General features: G+C 43.6%; 1 protein-coding gene across 1 annotated transcript in view; it reads left to right on the top strand.

Moving 5' to 3' along the window:
* The first annotated feature begins 279 nt into the window (after window positions 1-279).
* Window positions 280-22768, top strand: part of LOC137323173 (anoctamin-7-like) — a 50172-nt gene continuing 27683 nt past the window's right edge. The window contains exons 1-8 of the mRNA XM_067986682.1: window positions 280-647; window positions 8006-8189; window positions 12023-12380; window positions 13579-13750; window positions 15707-15761; window positions 16156-16308; window positions 17907-18059; window positions 20314-20506. Coding sequence (XP_067842783.1) covers window positions 351-647; window positions 8006-8189; window positions 12023-12380; window positions 13579-13750; window positions 15707-15761; window positions 16156-16308; window positions 17907-18059; window positions 20314-20506 — 1565 coding nt within the window. The 5' untranslated portion in view covers window positions 280-350. The remainder of the gene's footprint in view (window positions 648-8005; window positions 8190-12022; window positions 12381-13578; window positions 13751-15706; window positions 15762-16155; window positions 16309-17906; window positions 18060-20313; window positions 20507-22768) is intronic.

Here is a 22768-nt window from a genome sequence, read left to right as displayed (position 1 = left end):
GTGCCAAAGTTCACAAGAACTAATAAATCTACCTCAGAGACATGTTTTAGTTCTGTGTTTGTAAGTATACTGCTGCACCCCTGGGAGCAGCTGGACCAGGAGATCAACACTGGACCTCAGGCACGTTTGCTTCTGACCATCGTATTGGAGACCAGATAAAGTGCATCTAGTTGAAATAGCACCTCTGTAATTTCTGAGTAATTTGAAAACGTGTTCAGTTTCAGTTAGTGTAAGAATCAGTCTTTCAGTTTCTGTATGAGGCTTGTTCACTTCCTCAGCGTTCTTATTAATTGGAGGAATGTGTAAAATTGAGTTTTTACATCCGAAATACTATACGTGCTAAAACGACAATGGGAACGACAGAGGAGCCCCAGATGATTGACTACGTGTTAGTGTACGAAAAAAGTGATCCCGACTGCGGTAAGAGATTGGAGTTTCTGAGAGAAGTGAAAAGGGCAGGTCTCAGCCTGCATCCTGATCTGATTGACGATGATGGGGCCGCGAAATCAAAAGACGTGATGGAGAATGATGATTACAAACAGAAAGAACACGGAGACAAAAATCAGATTATTAAAATCTACGCTCCGTTTAAGATATTGAGTCAAGCAGCTGAGAAAATGAGATTGAAGATGCCGTTGGATATTAAGGTAAGAAAATCATAATGGCTTCCAAACTAACAACAAATAAAAATTTAGTGCAGTATCTGAGAATGATCTAGCACAAACAATACATTCCCGTTGCAACCATTGTTTATCCACAGAAATACATACAGAATGACCTAAGTTATTGGTTATAATTTATAACTACTTTTTGTTAAATGAGGTTTTTTTTATTCGTTCATGGGATGTGGGCGTCGCTGGCAAGGCCAGCATTTATTGCCCATCCATAATTGCCCTTGAGAAGGTGGTGGTGAGCCGCCTTCTTGAACCGCTGCAGTCTGTGTGGTGAAGGTTCTCCCACAGTGCTGTTAGGTAGGGAGTTCCAGAATTTTGACCCAGCAACGATGAAGGAACGGCGATATATTTCCAAGTCGGGATGGTGTGTGACTTGGAGGGGAACGTGCAGGTGGTGTTGTTCCCATGTGCCTGCTGCTCTTGTCCTTCTAGGTGGTAGAGGTCATAAGAACATAAGAAATAGGAGCAGGAGTAGGCCAATCGGCCCCTCGAGCCTGCTCCGCCATTCAATAAGATCATGGCTGATCTGATCCTAACTTCAAATCTAAATTCATGTCCAATTTCCTGCCCGCTCCCCGTAACCCCTAATTCCCTTTACTTCTAGGAAACTGTCTATTTCTGTTTTAAATTTATTTAATGATGTAGCTTCCACAGCTTCCTGGGGCAGCAAATTCCACAGACCTACTACCCTCTGAATGAAGAAGTTTCTCCTCATCTCCGTTTTGAAAGAGCAGCCCCTTATTCTAAGATTATGGTCGCGGGTTTGGGAGGTACTGTCAAAGAAGCCTTGGTTGTTGCTGTAGTGCAGCCACGGTGTGCCAGTGGTGAAGGGAGTGAATGTTTAGGGTGGTGGATGGGGTGCCAATCAAGCGGGCTGCTTTGTCCTGGATGGTATCGAGCTTCTTGAGCGTTGTTGGAGCTGCAATCATCCAGGCAAGTGGAGAGTATTCCATCACACTCCTGACTTGTGCTTTGTAGATGATTGTAAGGAATCTTACAACACCAGGTTATAGTCCAACTGTTTTATTTGAAAATCACAAGCTTTTGGAGGCTTTCTCCTTCGTCAGGTGAGCGAGTGTGGGATTCCATGGAAGGTTACCGCATTTATATTCAGAGAACAATACCTGGTGATTACAGATAATCTTTTCAACTGCCCGTTGTCAAGGCAACCAAAGTGTTCAGACAGAGTGATGTTACCAACAGGACCACCGAATACACAAACGGCCAGAGCACAAAACAGAGAGAGAGAGGGAGAGAAACATCCGAAAGGAAGAGAAAGACAGAGAATGACCCGTTGTGTTAAAAACAGATAACTTTTTTTTCGCTGGTGGGGTTACGTGTAGCGTGACATGAACCCAAGATCCCGGTTGAGGCCGTCCTCATGGGTGCGGAACTTGGCTATCAATTTCTGTTCGATTTTGCGTTGTCGTGTGTCTCGAAGGCCGCCTTGGAGAACGCTTACCCGAAGATCGGTGGCTGAATGTCCTTGACTGCTGAAGTGTTCCCCGACTGGGAGGGAACCCTCCTGTTTGGCGATTGTTGCGCGGTGTCCGTTCATCCATTGTCGCAGTGTCTGCATGGTCTCGCCAATGTACCATGCTCCGGGGCATCCTTTCCTGCAACGTATGAAGTAGACAATGTTGGCCGAGTCACAGGAGTATGAACCATGTACCTGGTGGGTGGTGTCCTCTCGTGTGATGGTGGTGACTGTGTCGATGACCTGGCATGTCTTGCAGAGGTTGCCGTGGCAGGGTTGTGTGGTGTAGTGGACGCTGTTCTCCTGAAAGCTGGGTAATTTGCTGCGAACGATTGTCAGTTTGAGGTTGGGTGGCTGTTTGAAGGCGAGTAGTGGAGGTGTGGGGATGGCCTTAGCGAGGTGTTCGTCGTCATCGATGACCTGTCGAAGGCTGCGGAGAACATTGCGTAGTTTCTCTGCTCCGCAGAAGTACTGGACGACGAAGGGTACTCTGTTGGTTGCGTCCCGTGTTAGTCTTCTGAGGAGGTCTATGCGATTTTTCGCTGTGGCCCGTTGGAACTGTCGATCGATGAGTCGAGCGTCATATCCCGTTCTTACGAGGGCGTCTTTCAGCGTCTGTAGGTGTCCATCGCGTTCCTCCTCGTCTGAGCAGATCCTGTGTATTCGCAGGGCCTTTCCATAGGGGATGGCCTCTTTGACGTGGTTGGGGTGGGAGCTGGAAAAGTGGAGCATCGTGAGGTTGTCCGTGGGCTTGCGGTAGAGTGAGGTGCTGAGGTGCCCGTCTTTGATGGAGATTCGTGTGTCCAAGAAAGAAACTGATTCTGAGGAGTAGTCCATGGTGAGCTTGATGGTGGGATGGAACTTGTTGACGTTATCGTGTAGTCTCTTCAGTGATTCTTCGCCATGGGTCCATAGGAAGAAAATGTCGTCTATGTAGCTGGTGTATAGCGTTGGTTGGAGGTCCTGTGCAGTGAAGAAGTCCTGCTCGAACTTGTGCATGAAAATGTTGGCGTATTGGCGTGCAAATTTGGTCCCCTCGGCTGTTCCGTGTGTTTGGGTAAAAAACTGTTTGTCGAAGGTGAAGACATTGTGATCCAGGATGAAGCGGATGAGTTGTAGGATGGCATCTGGAGATTGGCTGTTGGTGTTGAGTATTGATGCTGTTGCAGCGATGCCGTCATCGTGGGGGATACTGGTGTAGAGTGCCGAGACGTCCATCGTGGTGAGAAGTGTTCCTGGTTCAACTGGTCCGTGGGTGCTGAGTTTTTGTAGGAAGTCTGTAGTGTCGCGACAGAAGCTGGGAGTTCCCTGTACGATGGGTTTCAGGATGCCCTCGACGTATCCAGAGAGGTTCTCACACGGTTCCGTTGCCTGATATGATAGGACGTCCGGGTGTGTTGGCTTTGTGTATCTTTGGGAGGCAGCAGAAGTCTCCCACGCGGGGAGTACGTGGGATGAGAGCGCGTAGGATGCTTTGAAGGTCTGGATCGAAGGTTTTGATCAGTTTGTTGAGCTGGTGGGTGTGTTCCTTGGTCGGATCTGTGGGTAACCGTCTGTAGTGTTCCTGGTTGTCCAGTTGTCGGTATGCTTCTTTGCAATAGTCCGTTCTGTTCTGTATGACGGTGGCTCCTCCTTTGTCCGCTGGTTTGATGACGATGTTGCGGTTGGTCTTGAGAGCGTCGATGGCGTTGCGTTGTGCTCGGGTGACATTCTGGACTGTCTTGTGAGTGCGGCTGATGAATCTGGCATTGACGCATTTCCTGACAGCTTGAGCATACATGTCAAGCTTAGGGCAGCGACCCTCCGGAGGAGTCCAGTTTGACTCTTTCTTCTTCGGTTGCTGTACCGCGGATCCCTCTGTCTGTTGTTCCGGATCGTAGATCGTCTCATTGGGTTTGCTGTTGAAATCTTGGGATTTGTGGAAGAATTCCCGGAGTCTCATTCTCCTGATAAATTCCTCTGTGTCCGCCGCGAGACCAATGGGGTCCATTTTGGCGGTGGGGCAGAAATTGTGCCCTCGGCTGAGAACTTCGATTTCGTCTGGTTGAAGGGTGTGGTCGGACAAATTGACGATAGACTTCCCTGTGGTTGCAACCGTGGTACCGGGGGAGGCTTGGTTGATGCTGGTGGTGATGCCGAGTTTCTCAAGCTTCCTGCTCTTGGTTTTCATGTAGACGGCGTAGTTCCGTTGCCTCGTCTGTTTGGCGGTGTCTCGTAACTGGTCTGCTGTGTCCTGAGTACAAGTTGAGAGTATGGACTCTATCTTGGTTTCGAGGTTGCGGCGTCTGCTGTAGAGTTGGTGTACGAGATGGTTGCGGAGTGTGCGAGAGGTACGACAGCAGAGTCTCTCAGCGTAATCTGAGTTGTATGTCGATGATGGTAGGGCTTTGGGGAGTCAGAAGGTGAGTCAATCACCGCAGAATACGCAGCCTTTGACCTGCTCTTGTAGCCACAGTATTTATATGGCTGGTCCAGTTAAGTTTCTGCTCAATGGTGACCCCCAGGATGTTGATGGTGGGGGATTCGGCGATGGTTGAATGTCAAGGGGAGTTGGTTAGACTCTCTTGTTGGAGATGGTCATTGCCTGGCACTTGTCTGGCGTGAATGTTACTTGCCACTTATCAGCCTAAGCCTGGATGTTGTCCAGGTCTTGCTGCATGCGGGCACGGACTGATTCGTTATCTGAGGGGTTGCGAATGGAACTGAACACTGTGCAATCATCAGCAAACATCCCCATTTCTGACCTTATGATGGAGGGAAGGTCATTGATGAAGCAGCTGAAGATGTTTGGGTCTAGGATACTGATCTGAGTAACTCCTGCAGCAATGTCCTGGGGCTGAGATGATTGGCCTCCAACAACCACTACCATCTTCCTTTGTGCTAGGTATGCCTCCAGCTACTGGAGAGTTTTCCCCGATTCCCATTGACTTCAATTTTACTAGGGCTCCTTGGTGCCACACTCGGTCAAATGCTGCCTTGATGTCAAGGGCAGTCACTCTCACCTCACCTTTGGAATTCAGCTCTTTTGTCCATGTTTGGACCAAGGCTGTAATGAGGTCTGGAGCCGAGTAGTCCTGGCAGAACCCAAACTGAACATTGGTGAGCAGGTAATTGGTGAGTAAGTGCAGCTTGATAGCACTGTTGACGACATCTTCCATCACTTTGCTGATGATTGAGAGTAGACTGATGGGGGGGTAATTGGCCGGATTGGATTTGTCCTGCTTTTTGTGGACAGGACATACCTGGGCAATTTTCCGCATTGTCGAGTAGATGCCAATGTTGTAACTGTATTGGAATAGCTTCGCTAGAGGCACGGCTAGTTCTGGAGCACAAGTCTTCAGCACTACAGCTGGGATGTTGCCCTTGCTGAGTGTTGTGTACACGTAGTCTGAGGCAGTTACTTTTATAACATGCTTCCTTAGACTTTACACTTGTGCCATAAGGAGCTTTATCTATTGCAACAAACTACCGTATTTTGAAACTTTGCCTTAAATGCAGGTTTACAAAAGAGTGCTCCTCAGGGCCCCACAAGGAAACCTTGATCCTAATGGTAATGGTTCTGCTGTTGCCATTTACAGCTCCTCTAGACCCATCTTATGTTTCTTAACCTGTCCCATTACCACCCTCCTTGCCTTGCACCACCGTCCCTTTTTGTCATTTGATCACTCCTGATCTCCACCCTATCACAGACCTTGCCTTTTGATCATTTTCCTCCTCCTCCACTTCCCCCCCCCCCCCCCCCCCCCCCCCAAAAATCTGGCTCAGTACTTACTTAAAAACTGTTAATTCTTTAACTTCTTCCAGTTTTGCCCAAAGGTCATCAACCTGAAACACTGGGCCCGATATTAGGAGGGAGGCGGGTTGCCAGCGGGGTGTCGACTGGGCGCGTGGGTAACCCGCCCAGTAAAATCGGTGGGTTCCCCGCGTTATCGTAGGTAAACTGAAGCCACTTACCTTGGCTTCCGGGTTTCACGCTGGAAAGCTGCGCAGTGGGCAGACTGCGCACCCGCATTATAGGCTGTCAGCTGGAGGAGCCCTATTTAAAGAGGCAGTCCTCCACTGACTGACGCTGCAGAAAGGAGCCAAAATTACAGTTTGGCTAGAAGCATGGCTAGTTCTGGAGCACAAGTCTTCTAAATGGACCTTTGCAGCTGCCACTGACTGCTGGCTGCAACACGTCTGTTTAAACAGGGAGTGTTTCCCCCAACATGGGAAACACGCTCTGGGTAGTCTAAAATCTCCAACTAATGAGGTCTGTAAATGACCTCAAGTACCCAGATAATGATCTTAAGTGGGATCCCGCCGGCTTTGAGCTCCTGGAATCCCCAATTTTAGGAGCCCCCGCCACCACGAACGCACCCGCTCGGCCATCCGAAAATTGACCCCATTAACTCTTTCTTTCTCTACAGGTGGTGCCTGACTTGCTGAGTATTTCCAGCATTTTCTTTTTTTATTTAACCTTGAGCCTCCCCGTCTCGGGCTTCCCTTTACCCTCCCCTCCTCCACCCCCTGACTGTGATGCCCTCCTGACACCAACCTTCCTACGCACTTACCTGACTGCCAGAGAATGTTCCATTGGGTCCCCGGCAACAGCCTCCTACCGCCCAAAATCCCACTTCTGCCCGCTGGCCAGCTGGTGTTTCCATGGGTTCTAGCAGGAGACTCTGAGCCAGAATGCAGATGAAGCCCAGGAGTTAAAATCTTCTGGGCTTCACACTGCAGGGGGTGGGACGATTTGCAGCCCGCCTCAGCCCCTGCTCGCACAACTCCCACTGAGTGTTAGAATCTAGGCTTAAGTGTTTAATCAGCTTCACACAAGGATTTGTAGAATTGAATTTTGGATTTAATGTATGATATTTTAGCATCATTCAATTGTGGAAAATCAACAAAAAAAAAATCAAATTCCAGAAAAGAAACTTGCAAAAGATACAGGCTGTCCCATTACTCACTTTGTCCCTCTAAACCGGCTTTGTTCATCAGAGATTGTTTTGTGTTTTCTTCCACCAATTGGCAAAACATAAAACATTTTCAACCTCCAACCTGTGATAGATAACATGCTATAAACAGCAAAAAAGGAAGTAAGTAACATTTTAAAAAGCAAATCTAAAGTAAATCTACAATTTAAATGTTAATATAATTCTACAAGTACCTCAGTCACAGAAAATTAATTATGGAGCCCCTCTCTTGTATCTGATAAAGTTCTACAAGCAACTGATCAAGTATGATTCTAATAGCAGGGGTAACTGGATACCAGCAAGGATCAGAAACCCTAGCAGATGTTTCCTCTTCCTGGCTCAGGGACAACTGAGCCCAATTTCTTGCAGGATCTGAGATGGGCTGGGGCAGAAATGTGCTCGACAATGCACCCCGCCCTATCCCTGCCTCCCTCCCCCGTTCCCTGGTAACCGAGTCCAACAGTGGAAGGTACACACATCCATATATGGGTAGCTTACGTAAAAGAAACGCAAATGAGGAAAATATATCCTTCATATACCTCCTGCATTTGCATCAGTTGGACACTGGAAGCAACAACTATCTGTTAGGTCCAAGCATCTGGAGTTTGAAGCATCAATATTGTGGGGCTGAGAGCTGGTTAAATATATGTAAATGAGAAAGTTAAGTTCAAGTGTCAGGCAGCTCTGGAACTCAAAAGATCGTGGCAACAATAAGAATCAGTTGTACTCCTGGGTTGTTACTGCCCACACCTCCCCCCACCCCCTGTGACAAGTTACCAGGGTCTTTGCAACGGTTACATGTATAACAATTAAAAAATGAAATATTTCCATACAGACTACAGATACTAACAAAACAAATTCAATTTTGTGTGTTGAAATTTTGGCTTTGGCTATTTCAGAGTGCTGACACTCCAGCAACTGGTCTGGCGTACTTACTGAAGTATCTTGAGACAGACAATGAAGACGACTATTTCAGTGCACCTTATAGACATGACAAGCAACACCTATTCAAAGGAATTGATAAGAAGACCACCTTTTTTCGTCCTGCCGTGAGATCTCTAATTGTAAATAGCATTTTTTGTTGTGATAGTCATAGTTTTAAATTGTGATCCATGTGTTCATGCAATAATGGCACCGTTCTCCTCCCCCACCCCCATCCCACCGACAACTAAGATTTCCAAGAGTGTAAATACATTTCTGGAGCATTATTACATGTGAATTTATAATATATTTTAACTCATGCAAAATGCAGAACCATACAAACTGTGCAACAAAAATATATGAAATATATGAAATTGTTTTTAAGCTTGTGATGTGATTCTATTAAAAACCACGGGTCCTTCAGTTCTTACAAGCAAATTACAAAATCATAGGGATAGATTCCAAAATGAATTATTTCCATACAGACTACAGAAGATAATTCATTTTTTTTTAAATTAATGGAAATGAAAATCGGGTGCTTTCTATAACAGGTGGCTGATCCACAACACCAGGTTTACACCCGGGCTGTAAGTTGAAAATCTCCCCCATTGTCCCGTGTAGTACTGATTCCTAAAGCTCTGCAGTCTGTAATGTAAATATTCCTCTTTAGTCTTATTTCACTGTTATTTACACCTCGGTGAAGTGCCTTGAGAACTTTTTCTAGGTTAAAGGCATTGCATAAATGTAAAGCTGTTACTGCCATTTACACTCTTACTCAGAACGAGTCTAGCAATGTGCAGTGGGGGGAAAAAAATAATGTGGCATAGTTTTGTAAATTCTGCCAAATTTGTAGAGAAAATAGTCACTTTTAAGGCAAAAATTTGGTCAAATTAATATTCCTTTAAAATCCTCCTGATCTGCTAAAAAGGATCTTGAATCATTTGTGCTGATTGTGTTGGCTTCTGATTCCTGATGTTGCAGGAAAATCATCATTTGGAGCAGTACCACTGGAAGGTTTGCCTGCAACACTGAGAATCAGGAGCTGGAACAGGTGATCCAGGATTCTTCTAGATAGTTGTAAGGTCCAATGTTTCTGTACAGAGACTTGTTGGCCTCCCAGGCTGAGAGTTGTATTGGCCATAAATCCTGTCATTACCACGGCAGCCACGCCAATATATCTCAGTCTAACTGCCTACGGCGTGAATAATGGAGTAAATCCAAATTGGCGATCGCCATTGACTATAATGGAGGCCTGAGCGGCAAGAACAGACTTTTATTGCCTTTGGCCAAGCTAATGGTAGAACGGCATAAACGTGCCAGCAAGCTATGGCGCAACACAATTCATGTCATTACTCCATTTTATTTCCTGGAACTTTTGTGTATTAACAATGGCACACACCATCAATACGTAACTACTATAGTGCAAGTTTGCAACAAATTCAGACCCAATTTTTAATTTAGGGGCAATCAGGAAGTAACTCTTTGCTAAATGGTAATACTGAGAGTGCAGTGCACTCCCCCTCAGTGATCTGGACACCAGTGGTTATATAGGCTGGCACAGTCCAGGACAGCATTCTCATCTTTACACAATGTAACTGATTGAGTTCCTCTTGTTAAAGTGAAACTTATAAATATGGCCTTTTTTTCATTACCCATCTGCATTCTCACTATGTGTGTGGAAAGACTGGAGTGTACAGTTTGAACATGTTTTGAATCTTTTATCACATTTGTCAGTGTCGTCCAGCATGTTCCTGCTCCTACTTTAATCTCATTACGATCCCTCTGCTGATTGAGTCCTGCTTACTCTGCTGCCGATTGAATCCTGGTTACTGTCATAGTAGTAAGTTTTCCTTAGCCACCAAAAGTTCATAGAATTTACAGCACAGGAACAGGCCATTCAGCCCAACAGGTCTATGCCAGTGTTTGTGCTCCACATGCGCTTCCTCCCACCTTACTTCATCTCTCCCTATCCACATTTCCTTCTATTCCTTTCTCCCTCATGTACTTATCTAGCTTCCCCTTAAATGCTATTCGCCTCAACCACTCCATGTGGTAGTGAGTTCCAAATTCTCACTGCTCTCTGAATCAAGAAGTTCCTCCTGAATTCTCTATTGGATTTATTAGTGATTATCTTATATTTATGTCCCTTAGTTTTGGATTCCTCTACAAGTGGAAACATCATCTTTATATCTACCCTCTCATAATTTTAAAGACCTCTACCTGGTCACCCCTCAGTCTTCTCTCTTCTAGAAAAAGAGCCCCAACCTGTTCAGCCTTTCTTGATCGTTGTATCCTCTCAGCTCTGATATCATCTTAGTGCAAAAAAGATTTACATTCTCCAGTGCTTCTCTATCCTTTTCGTAATACGGAGACCAGAACGGTGCACGGTACTCTGAGTTTAGCCAAGGTTCTGTATCAATTAAACATAACTTCTCTGCTTTTGAATTTTATTCCTTTAGAAAATAACCCCAGTGCTTTGTTTGAATTTTTTATGGCTTTGTTAACCTGCATTGCTACTTTTTAATGATTTGTGAATCCGTACTCCTAGATCCCTTTGCACCCCTACTCCATTTAGACTTGTTTTCCGAGGAGTAGGTGGCCTGCTTATTCCTCTCTCTGAAAATGCACCACCTCACACTTATCTGTATTGAAATTCATTTGCCATTTACACGCCCATTCACCTGGTGTTCAGTGTCACTCTTGCCTCTGTCAGAAGGTTGTGGCTTCAAGCCAGTACCCCTCCATGTTGAACACCACTTGAAGGAAGCACTGAGGGTAGCAAGGATACAGACTGTAGTCTGGGTGGGGGACTTCAGTGTCCATCAACGAGAGTGGCTCAGAGTACCACCACTGAATGGTACTTGTCAGCAAGCCGAGTCCTGATGGACATAGCTGCCAGACTGGACTTGCAGCAGGTGGTGAGAGAACCAACATGACGGAATAACGTACTTGACTTGGTCCTCGCCAAGCTACTTGTCACAGATGCGGCTGTCCATGATTCTATTGATAGAAGTGATTACCGCACAGCCTTTGTGGAAACCAAGTCCTGTCTTCACTGAGGACACTCTCCATCGTGTCATGTGGCACCACCACTGTGGAATAGATTAAGAACAGATCCAGCAGTTCAAAACTGGGCCTCCATGAGGTGCTGTGGACCATCAGCAGCAGCAGAATTGTATTCCACCACAGTATGTAACCTTATGGCTCAGCATATCCCTCACTACTCCATCATCATCATCAAGCCAGATGACCAACCCTTCTTCAATGAGGAGTGTAGAAGAGCATGCCAGAGCAGTACCAGGCATACCTGAAAATGAGGTGCTAACCTGGTGAAGCTACAACACAGAATTACATGCATGCTAAACAGCGGAAGCAGCATACTATAGACAGAGCTAAGCGATCCCACAACAAACAGATCAGATCAAAGCTCTGCAGTCCCGCCAAATCCAGTCGTAAATGGTGGTACACATTTAAGGAACTAATGAGAGGAGGAGGCTCCATGAACATCCCCATCCTCAATGATGGCGAAGCCCTTCACATGAAGACTACAAAAGAAAGCTGAAGAGTTTGCAACCATCGTCAGCCAGAACTGCCGAGTGGATGATCCTTCTCGGCCTCCTGCTGAGGTCCTGCTGCCATCACAAATGCCAGCTTTCAGCCAATTCAATTCACTCCACGTGATATCAAGAAATGGGTGAGTGCATTGGACACAGCAGAGGCTTATTTTATTATTATTCATTCTCGGGATGTGGGCATCGCTGGCAAGGCCAGCATTTATTACCCATCCCTAGTTGCCCTGTACAACTGAGTGTCATGCTTGGCCACTTCAGAAGGCAGTTAACAGTCAACCATGTTGATGTGCGACTGGACTCACATTTAGGCCAGACCAGGTAAAGAAGGTAGGTTCCCTTCGCTAAAGGACATTAGTGAATCAGTCAGGTTTTTATGACAACCCAACAACTGCATGGTTACTTTTTACTGATACCAGATTTTAGGCCCCGACAAATTCCTGGTTGTAGTGCTGACGACCTGTGCTCCAGAACTGGCCGCACCTCTAGCCAAGCTGTTCCAGTACAACTACACCACCTTCATCTACCTGACTATGTGGGAAATTTCCCAGGTATGTCCTGTCCACAAAAAGCGGGACAAACCCAATATGGCCGGTTACCACCTTATCAGCCTGCTCTCAATCATCAGCAAAGTGATGGAAGGAATCGTCAACAGTGATATCAAACAGCACTTACTCACCAATAACCTGCTCACCGATGTTCAGTTTGGGTTCCGCCAGGACCACTTAGCTCCAGAACTCATTACAGGCTTGGTCCAAACATGGACACTAGCTGAAGTCCAGAGGTGAGGTGAAAATAACATCAAGGCAACATTTGGCCGAGTGTCGCACCAAGGAGCCCTAATAAAACTGAAGTCAATGGGGATCAGAGAGGGAATTCTCCAGTGGCTGGAGTCATACCTAGCAGAAAGGAAGGTGGTTGTGGTTGTTGGAGGCCAATCATCTCAGCCCTAGGATATCGCTGCAGGAGTTCCTCAGGGTAATGTCCTAGGCCCAACTATCTTAAGCTGCTTCATCAATGACCTTCCCTCCATCACAAGGTCGGAAGTGGGGCTGTTCGCTGATGAGTGCAGAGTGTCCAGTTCCATTCGCAATTTGCCAGATAATGAAGAAGTCGGTGCCCGAATGCAGCAAGGTCTGGACAACATCTAGGCTTTGACTAATAAGTAGTAAGTAACTTTCGCGCCACACAAATGCCAGACAATGACTATCTCCATCAAGAGTCCCTTGACATTCAATGGCATCACCATCACTGAATCCCCCATCATCAAACCTGGGGGCTGGATCACTATAGACCAGAAATTTGACTCAGCACATAAATGCCGTCGCTACCAGAGCAGGTTAGAGGCTGGGTATTCTGTAACTTGATTAGCAACCCATCCACCAGATTAAGCATTCACTCTATCCACCAACGGTGTACTATGGCTGCAATAGCTACAGGATGCACTGCAGCAAGTCGCCAAGGCTTCTTCGGCAGCACCTCTCGAACCCATGACTTCCACCACCTAGAAGGACAAAGGGCAGCAGATGCAAGTTCTCCTCCAAGTCTCACACCATCCTGACTTGAAAATATATTGCTGTTCCTTCATCGTTGCTGGGTCAAAATCCTGGAACTCCCTACCTATCAGCATTGTGGGAGTACCTTCACCACATGGTTCAAGAAGAAGGCCCACTATTACCTTCTCGAGGGCAATTAGGAATGGGTAATAAATGCAGGCCTTGCCAGCCACGCCTATATCCTGAGAATAAATTTTTTAAAGGCCCCACTCCAGGAAATTGAGCACATAATTTAGGCAAAACACTTTGGTGCAGTACTGAAGGAATAATGCAACATTGGAGGTACTGATTTTCAGATGAGAAATCTGGACCACATGTACATTTGTAATTGTACTTGACTGTTGTGTTTTGGGATTTTTTCATCATTTTTCTACAGAAACCTTTTGGGGGAAAAATAGTTACCTTTAAATGTTTTTTAACGCACAGTGGGGGTGAAATTAGTCTTCAGCAGCAGTACAAAATGGGCGATAATGAATTGGCAGCACACTTTATACCACCCCTGATTTTCTTTACCATTGACGTCAATGGAAAAGAAAATCGAGCATGGTGTAAAACGGGCTGCCGATTCATTATTGCCCGTTTTGTGCTACTGCCAGAGGTCAATTTGACCCCTAGTGTGTTCACACAAGAAAGGCACTGAGATGATAGATGGTTAAAATGTTACTCAGACTGGCAAAAGGTGGGAAGTGGAGTTTCACAAGAATCGGTGCTGGGACCACTGTTGTTCACCATTTACATAAACGATTTGGACTTGCAAATCGGAAGTACAATTTCAAAATTTGCAGACAACACCAAATTGAGGGTATAGTTAATACCGAGGAGGACTGCAACAAAATACAGGAAGACATTAATAAACTTGCAGAATGGGCACCTAATTGGCAAATGAATTTCAGTACATTTTGATAAGAAGAATAAGGGGGCCAAATACTGCTGCACAATAAGAGTCTGAATGGGGTAGAGGAGCAGAGGGATCTGGGGGTACAGATACACAAATCACTAAAAGTAGCGACTCAGGTTAATGAGGCCATGGAAAAGCAAATGAAGCACTGGGGTTCATTTCTAGAGGGATAGAATTGAAAAGCAGAGAAGTTATGTTAAACTTGTATAGAACTTTGGTTAGACCACACTGTGAACAGTTCTGGTGTCCATATTATAAAAAGGATATAGAGGCATTGGAGAAGGTGCAAAAAAGAATTACTGGGATGATACCAGAACTGAGAGGTTATACATATCAGGAAAGATTGAACAGCCTGGGGCTCTTTTCTCTAGAAAAGGGAAGACTGAGGAGTGACCTGTTGGAGGCCTTTAAGATTATGAAAGGGTTTGATAGGGTAGACGTAGAGAAGATGTTTCCACTTGTGGAGGGGAAACCAGACTAGGGCCAATAAATATAAGATAGTCACTAATAAATCCAATAAGGAATTCAGGAGAAACTTCTTTACCCAGAGAGTGGTTAGAATGTGGAGCTCATTAATACAAGGAGTAGTTGAGGCAACTAGCATAGATGCATTTAAGGGGAAGCTAGATAAACACATGAGGGAGAAAGGAATAGAAGGATATGCTGGTAAGGTTACATGATTTAGGGAGGGAGGAGGCTCATGTGGAGCATAAACACTGGCATGAACCTTTTGGACCAAATGGCCTGTTTCTACGCTGTATATTCTATGCAATTCTATGTAAATGCTGATGTTGTTATCCTATAGACAATAAATAATAAGCAACCCAATAGCCTGTGTTGGCAATTAATAAACTCCTCGCACTCATTATGTTGGGAAATCTCTGATCCCTTTAGGCTATGGACAGAGGGAGATTAAAAAGAAGACAGTGACAGAGACATAGGTACTCAGTCAGATTTTTTTTTTAAAAATGAACGATATAAGGACAGTCAGTTCCAGCAAAGGCTGCAAGAAATTTAGAATGTAGGTGACTAGTTGAAAGTTTCTTTAAGTCAAGCAAGGTGACCCACTGATATGTGGGAAAGTATCTTGTTAATTATTGCACAAAGACAAGTTGTACTGATTGGAATAAATAAATCTAATCATAACTGTTACTCTGTTCATGTGCTGTGAAATAAAGCAGCTTAACCATTTGTATTTGGTATCTTTTTACCAAGTGTTTGCTTGGTTTGTCTTTGAAGAGATTGAAGAAGTACATGTGTGAAGGACACAAATATTCCATTCAGATCACAAGGGGATACTATTATTACCCCTGGATTGTGTTATCGTATAATTAGATGTCCAGACCACTTACGAGAGGGTCCAGCACTGCTATACCCAAGAGAATGTGTAAGACAAGCCCTAAACTTTTAACACAATTCATTATTTCATATATGTTCAATCACAAACTTAATGAATCTCTCACTCAAATATACACTGTATTTTATATCTTCCTTCATGTTTCAGTTAGTATTACATCAAACATAGTAAATCCTGCTATATGACAGTTCTCTCTCTTCAAGAGGGACAGATACAAAAAAAAATGCTATCATTTATAGAATGATAGCATTCTTTCTGAACAAGAGAAAAGTAATCGCGTCAAATTCTGTTTATTGTAGGTTCACCACATCCTGAACGACATCCAAATGCCCTTTGAAAATCAGAAGGAGAAAGGTAACTTTACATAAGAACATAAGAAATAGGAGCAGGAGTAGGCCAATCGGCCCCTCGAGCCTGCTCCGCCATTCAATAAGATCATGGCTGATCTGATCCTAACCTCAAATCTAAATTCATGTCCAATTTCCTGCCCGCTCCCCGTAACCCCTAATTCCCTTTACTTCTAGGAAACTGTCTGTAACTTTAGGTAGCCATCGATTTACAGTTTCAGCATTTCTATTCAGGAAGTATTTTTTGTGAAATGTATATAATAATAATACTCTCCATCAAAGAGCTACATCACAATAAGGATGCTTTACAATAATCTACTGAGTTTTAAAAATATATTAAACTTTTGGTATCCAGTTTGTGCTGCCTTTTATAACCTCCTTATAATTGTTAATAATTTCAGGAGGACCGAAGGAAGATACAGAAATGTGTTCTTTTTTCCAGAGTGGAAACACCGAAGAAGGTACACCATTCACGCACCCAGTTATTTTGGTTGTTACCACAGCTACGAAGGGTAGTTACAGAGCTCCATACAGTGCTCAAACACAAGAATGGAGTACGATTCATTGACTTCTTGTTCTGTCAATTTATTTTCTTTTGATTAAAAGGAGCTGATTGTTCCAAACAGAGGGAAACAGAAAGGCAATGCAGGAAGTTTCCAATGCTTTTATAAGGGAAGACTCAACTTTGTGTAACATTAATCTCTAATTAGTGAAAGCCTGTATTATTCTGTTTAAAAGGGAATTTGTCCTGAATTCCAGCAGCTAAAGTTCTCCTCTCCCATCAAGGTCATAGCTTCCAGGTTTAACTTCTAACTAGATACTTTGTTGCAGTCATTAATAAGTTTAACAGTGACAAATAAGTGATTGAGCTTGTCAATGATAGCGAGAAATAATTTCCATATATGCACATAATATAGAGAGAGAACAATGTAGCATTTAGTCTACCCTGCCAGTGTTCCAATGATACCCAATGGGTTGGTGCAGAAACAGGAGGTTACTGAGAATAACCCTGCCAGGTATCTGAGGTAACTCATTTGTACAAACCCCATACCAGGATATTTGGACATCCACTGTGTATAAACAGAGATAAAATCAAACTTTTGTAATGTAACTCTCAAGAAATCTCTCTCAAAGAAATCGTCATGATATTATCATCTGCATAATCTCTCAGGTTTATGTGAGAAAAAGATTTGATTTTTTTATTGGACATTCATCAATTCTAATTCTAGTTTTAGAGTTTTAATTTTTCTTCTAAAGTTACAATCATTTGAACCAACATCAGTAGGTAATGAAAACCTTGTCCTATTTCTGTATTACAGTAATGGGAAATAAGACTACGTAGAGCAGTTTTGGTTCTCGTAGCAATGACAGAGTGATAGAGGAACTGTCATTGTTTACTTGGAAATCTTCCTACTTAAAAAAAAATAAAGTTTACAACGAGATCAGAATATGGTTTCCAAATTTTTAGACTTGATGGATTTTCAATAGTGTGTTTTCACAAAGTAAAGCTTTTTCCCTGGTCAGAACTGAGCTTCGCAAGGCATAAATGAGCTAACCTCATGTTATCTGGAAAAGTGAACTCTTGCATGTGCAGGCGCTCGCAGCACCTGAACACACCAACATTGGCAGCACTCTGCGGGGCCACATTATTGGGTTCATTGTGGTTTTTTATCCTTTAGTCATCTGTAAATTATAAACCATTACAGGAGAGATACATTGGATTAAATAGAAAGAGATGATAGAAGGGCATAACAATCTTTTCACATCCATATTGACTTATGTTCTTGTGTAATTAACAGTTTCATGTGTACTAGAACTAAACTAGTTATTGTGTGGACAATGATCTCTAACATGCTACTTACTGCAAATGGCCTTATTGAAGAGTCTTATGTGTTTGATGAATATGAAAGAACTTGCAATTGTATAGCTCCTTTCACAGCATCCCAAAATGCTGCACAGCCAATAAATTATTTTTGAAGTGTATTCACCATTGTAATGTAGAGAAATGTGGCAGTCAATTTACATACGGCAAGATCCCACAAACAGCAGTATGATAAAGGAATGAATGTTGGCCAGGACATCGGGAGAACTGCCTTTTTCATTCACTGACTGTTATTCTTATTAAAGCATGTTGTTGTTTTCTGACAAACAGAATATGTGGTAGAAGATGGAAAAGTGAAAAAGATTCCCACTTTACCATACTTACTAATGAAGAAAGTATTTAAATCTGCCTTCACACTGCATGAAGGACCCAAAAACAAATCTGAAGGGGAACCTAGTGCATCTTCAACACAGGAAAATGGTGGTAAGTAGAACAAGCCTCATTACCAGTGTGACTGACTGCAGATGAATTTTGGTGAAGGTGGATAATGTATCAGATATTCATGTGGATAGTAAGTGTAAGATTTTGGCATCTGCCTTATCGATTCCAGTGTCTCCCTAAACTTTTCCGCCTCTCTACCTCTTTCTCCTCCTCCTTTAAGACACTCCTCCTTAAAACCTACCTCTTTGACCAAACCTTTGGCCAACTGTCCTAATATCTCCTTATGCAGCTCGATGTCAAATTTTGTCTGATAATGCTCCTGTGAAGTGAGATGTTTTACTATGTTAAAGGCGCTATACAAATGCAAGTTGTTGTTATCTTATTAATTAATATGCCCAAGAGTCTAGTGTCAGAAACTTTAATAATTTATTAAGAAACTCAAGATTTGGCATCTGCCTTAGATTAATGGTAAACATATAAGTGATATGCATCCGCATTACTTACATGTAGAATCATAGAAGTTACAACATGGAAACAGGCCTTTTGGCCCAACATGTCCATGTCGCCCAGTTTATACCACTAAGCTAGTCCCAATTTCCTGCACTTGGCCCATATCCCTCTATACCCATCTTACCCATGTAACTGTCCAAATGCTTTTTAAAAGACAAAATTGTACCCGCCTCTACTACTGCCTCTGGCAGCTCGTTCCAGACACTCACCACCCTTTGAGTGAAAAAATTGCCCTCTGGACCCTTTTGTATCTCTCCCCTCTCACCTTAAATCTATGCCCCCTCGTTATAGACTCCTCTACCTTTGGGAAAAGATTTTGACTATCTACCTTATCTATGCCCCTCATTATTTTATAGACTTCTATAAGATCACCCCTTAACCTCCTACTCTCCAGGGAAAAAAGTCCCAGTCTGTCTAACCTCTCCCTATAAGTCAAACCATCAAGTCCCGGTAGCATCCTAGTAAATCTTTTCTGCACTCTTTCTAGTTTAATAATATCCTTTCTATAATAGGGTGACCAGAACTGTACACAGTACTCCAAGTGTGGCCTCGCCAATGCCCTGTACAACTTCAACAAGACATCCCAACTCCTGCATTCAATGTTCTGACCAATGAAACCAAGCATGCCGAATGCCTTCTTCACCACCCTATCCACCTGTGACTCCACTTTCAAGGAGCTATGAACCTGTACTCCTAGATCTCTTTGTTCTATAACTCTCCCCAACGCCCTACCATTAATGGAGTAGGTCCTGGCCCGATTCGATCTACCAAAATGCATCACCTCACATTTATCTAAATTAAACTCCATCTGCCATTCATCGGCCCACTGGCCCAATTTATCAAGGTCCCGTTGCAATCCTAGATAACCTTCTTCACTGTCCACAATGCCACCAATCTTGGTGTCATCTGCAAACTTACTAACCATGCCTCCTAAATTCTCATCCAAATCATTAATATAAATAACAAATAACAGCGGACCCAGCACCGATCCCTGAGGCACACCGCTGGACACAGGCATCCAGTTTGAAAAACAACCCTCTACACCCTCTGTCTTCTGTCGTCAAGCCAATTTTGTATCCAATTGGCTACCTCACCTTGGATCCCATGAGATTTAACCTTATGTAACAACCTACCATGCGGTACCTTGTCAAAGGCTTTGCTGAAGTCCATGTAGACCACGTCTTAAGCCCCCAGGCCACTAAAATACACCAACTTTTACATCTCTTCTATAACACACCTACTTTGGTTACAGCATATGAGGTAACCACAGCACCATGTGCTAGTTTCCTTGTTTGAAAAATGGTAGAAACCAATTTTGTCTGGTTCTGTAATACAGACACCAGGCTTCATCCCTTACCTCCAAGTTTTCTCTGAGAAATCTCCTAATCTCTATCCTGTGACTCCTGCTAGAAGGTGTACATGTATGGACATCTGGTGAGGATAGGATCAGGCTCAGACTGTGATACCCTCTACATTTGAATAGCAAATTAGATGAGGTACTGCCCACTGTGGAACCAAACCCCAGCATGTCAGCACCTTCAGGAAAGCAGAAGAGAAAATGTGGAACAAAAACTAAGGGAGGTACTTAATGCACAAATACCTATTACTAGTAGTGCATAATTGTATCCCTCCTCCTTACTGGAAGTCTTTCTATGATTTATGTTTATGGACTAACTTTAATTGTTAATAAAAGAATCAAAATAGTTTTTGTTTTGCTGGATGTACCATCTGATTTTACATTTACTTTGCAAACTTGTGTTAAACTTGTCTTGTTAACTTTCTGCAGATCCTCACAACAAATGGATGGATCTTAATAATCTGTGGGCCAGGACCTATGGATTTCAGCCATTATGGAAGATTAGAAATTATTTTGGAGAAAAAATTGCATTTTATTTTGCTGTGATGGAAACGCTTTTAATCAGCTTAATTATTCCTGCGATCATTGGTTTGGCTATTTTTATATATGGCCTTTATTACAGGTACTGCAATTCATTTGCTTATTTTCTAACAGAATTTGAATGCAGCAACTTGTGATAAGAATAAGAAAGGTAGGATAGCAAGAAGATTATTTTGTCTTTCAAGCTCATCCTGCCCGATTTGATTCACCACATGAAGACCTGTCCTCTAGCGTAGCCTCTAAAGTATATGTGGTCCCAGTATCTGAGCTGGTGCTTGTGAGGGTGAGATCGAGTGATGCTGCATCATCAGGAAAGCTGGCCTCCTCTTCCTGAAGTGGCAGAGGTATGTCCACATCTCCAGCAGCTGAAATGAAAGAGAAAGACAAGAGTTGGCTTTTAGTGAAAAGGGAAAGAAGAGAGAGAAGTGGGTGGTGAAATCATCTGCAGTTTGCCATGCAGAGTGTGTAGGATGAGATAGAAGTAATAAGGAAAAAAGAGGTAAGGTGTGAAGAAACCCTGCACAATGTCTCCTCCAGCGTTGCCAGTCACCACAGCCATGACTCTGCCCCTTCCATGATGGCTAGCACACTTTCTTCGAGGGGGGAGAGGATGTGCAGGCGGGCTTGGTCTCCGTCGCTAGCACTCTGCTGACTGCAATTGTGGGCAACCTTCTCCTGCAAGAAAGGAGTGTGTTAGTGACATCCTTGTGAGGTGTTTAGAGAATGTGTCTGTCATGGTGAAATAGCTAGTATGCAATGTGTCAGATATGAGGTTTGGGGAAATGAGGGTTGTACAAGTGGTGAGTGTGTGAGTATGAGGAGAAGGAGGTGTGAAATGTGGTGCAGTGATTGCAGGAGAGTGAAGGGAAGCAGGGAGGGGAGTATTGTGAGTAGTGAGGTTGGAGGTGTGAACAGAGAGTAGGAGAGCAGTATTATTACCTTGAAAACTCTGGTGAGGTCATCAAACTTCTTTTGGCATTGCAGCCATCTCCTGGGAGCTAATTTCTTGGCATTGACCGCCTCTGCGATGTCTTCCTACTGGCGGCAGAGTTGTTGCCTACAGGGCTTTCTGCCCCCTAGCGGGAACAGGATCTCCCTCCTCCTGTACAGCACCTGGTTCAGGGTCTCCAGAGCATCATTCAAGAACTTGGGGGCATGATCTGCAGGACTTGCAGCCATTTTTATCTTCAGAAGCTTCCCTGTTGTCTGCAGCCAGAGTGCACCTCCCCCTAAAGAGGTGCTGGCTGCCTTTAAGTGGCGTCGAAGACACGCGACTTCTGGCCCCACCAAACAGGTGTGCAGGCAATGAATAGTGCTGGCTGCTTGCCTGACTCTTTGGGCCAGAAATTTGCTCCTGAAATAACGGAGGAGCTCAACAGCGCTCTCCATTTTTTAATGACGAATCGAAGGAGTGAGTTCCCACGTTTGCACATGGGTACTAAAACGCGGAAATCATGAACTTGCTCCTATCAGTACACTGGAGATTTCACAGCTGCGAATTAAAGGGTCATCGCACGCCACAATCATTGAAATAACTGAAAAATTGCAAACTTGCTCATCCGCCCAGCTGGAAAGTAACTAATTTCGCCATCAAAAGGTACACTTAAAAATACCAGGTCTCAACTGAGTTTTAAAAGCACGATAACTCTTTATGACTGCCAAACAAATACAAAATTAAATTTTAAAAATGTGGAGACTCATATTACTCCTTATTTTAATAGTTTTTGGTCATTAAAAAAATAACTTTTTTTTACTTTTCCCTTCTGTCTCTTTAATTTAATTATTTCTTTTGTTTTTTATAAATCAAACATGTAAAGAATTTATTTACAATAACTTCCAGAATACTAACTTAAAATGTATGAAGTCTGCTTGCCTATTTGTGGGTGTGACTTCTCTTCCTGACAGATTTTGTGGGTGTGTCTTCTATTCTCACAGACTGTTCCATGCGCGTCAACTTACCCTGCTCAGAGGCTGGGTTGATAGCGCACAATTCTTTAAAAGTTCAAAATCAAGCAAGTTGATGCTACAGAGCCCGCATTAAGTACATTCATAAATGTAATTCACAGGAACTGCGGTGAGGGTTGCCATGTCGCTCTGAGCAAATTCTGGCCCATTATAATGAACACGCAGCACGAATATTACATGCTGCCTGGGGCGACACCAACAGGCACGTGCCCCGCCCCTTGTGCCTGTTTTCTGGCATGATTGAATTTCTAGGCCACTGTATAGTAAATTAACTTCTTAGTACATATCGCTACTGCAGTGAGCAGAAAATTTAAATATTCAAATTAATTCCATTGCTATGCCAACACTTAAATCAGAATGCTGTCTGAATTAATGTTTT

This window comes from Heptranchias perlo, chromosome 6 (genome assembly GCF_035084215.1).
Source record: "Heptranchias perlo isolate sHepPer1 chromosome 6, sHepPer1.hap1, whole genome shotgun sequence".
NCBI classification, from domain to species: Eukaryota; Metazoa; Chordata; class Chondrichthyes; order Hexanchiformes; family Hexanchidae; genus Heptranchias; species Heptranchias perlo.
This window is presented reverse-complemented; position numbering and strand designations above follow the sequence as displayed.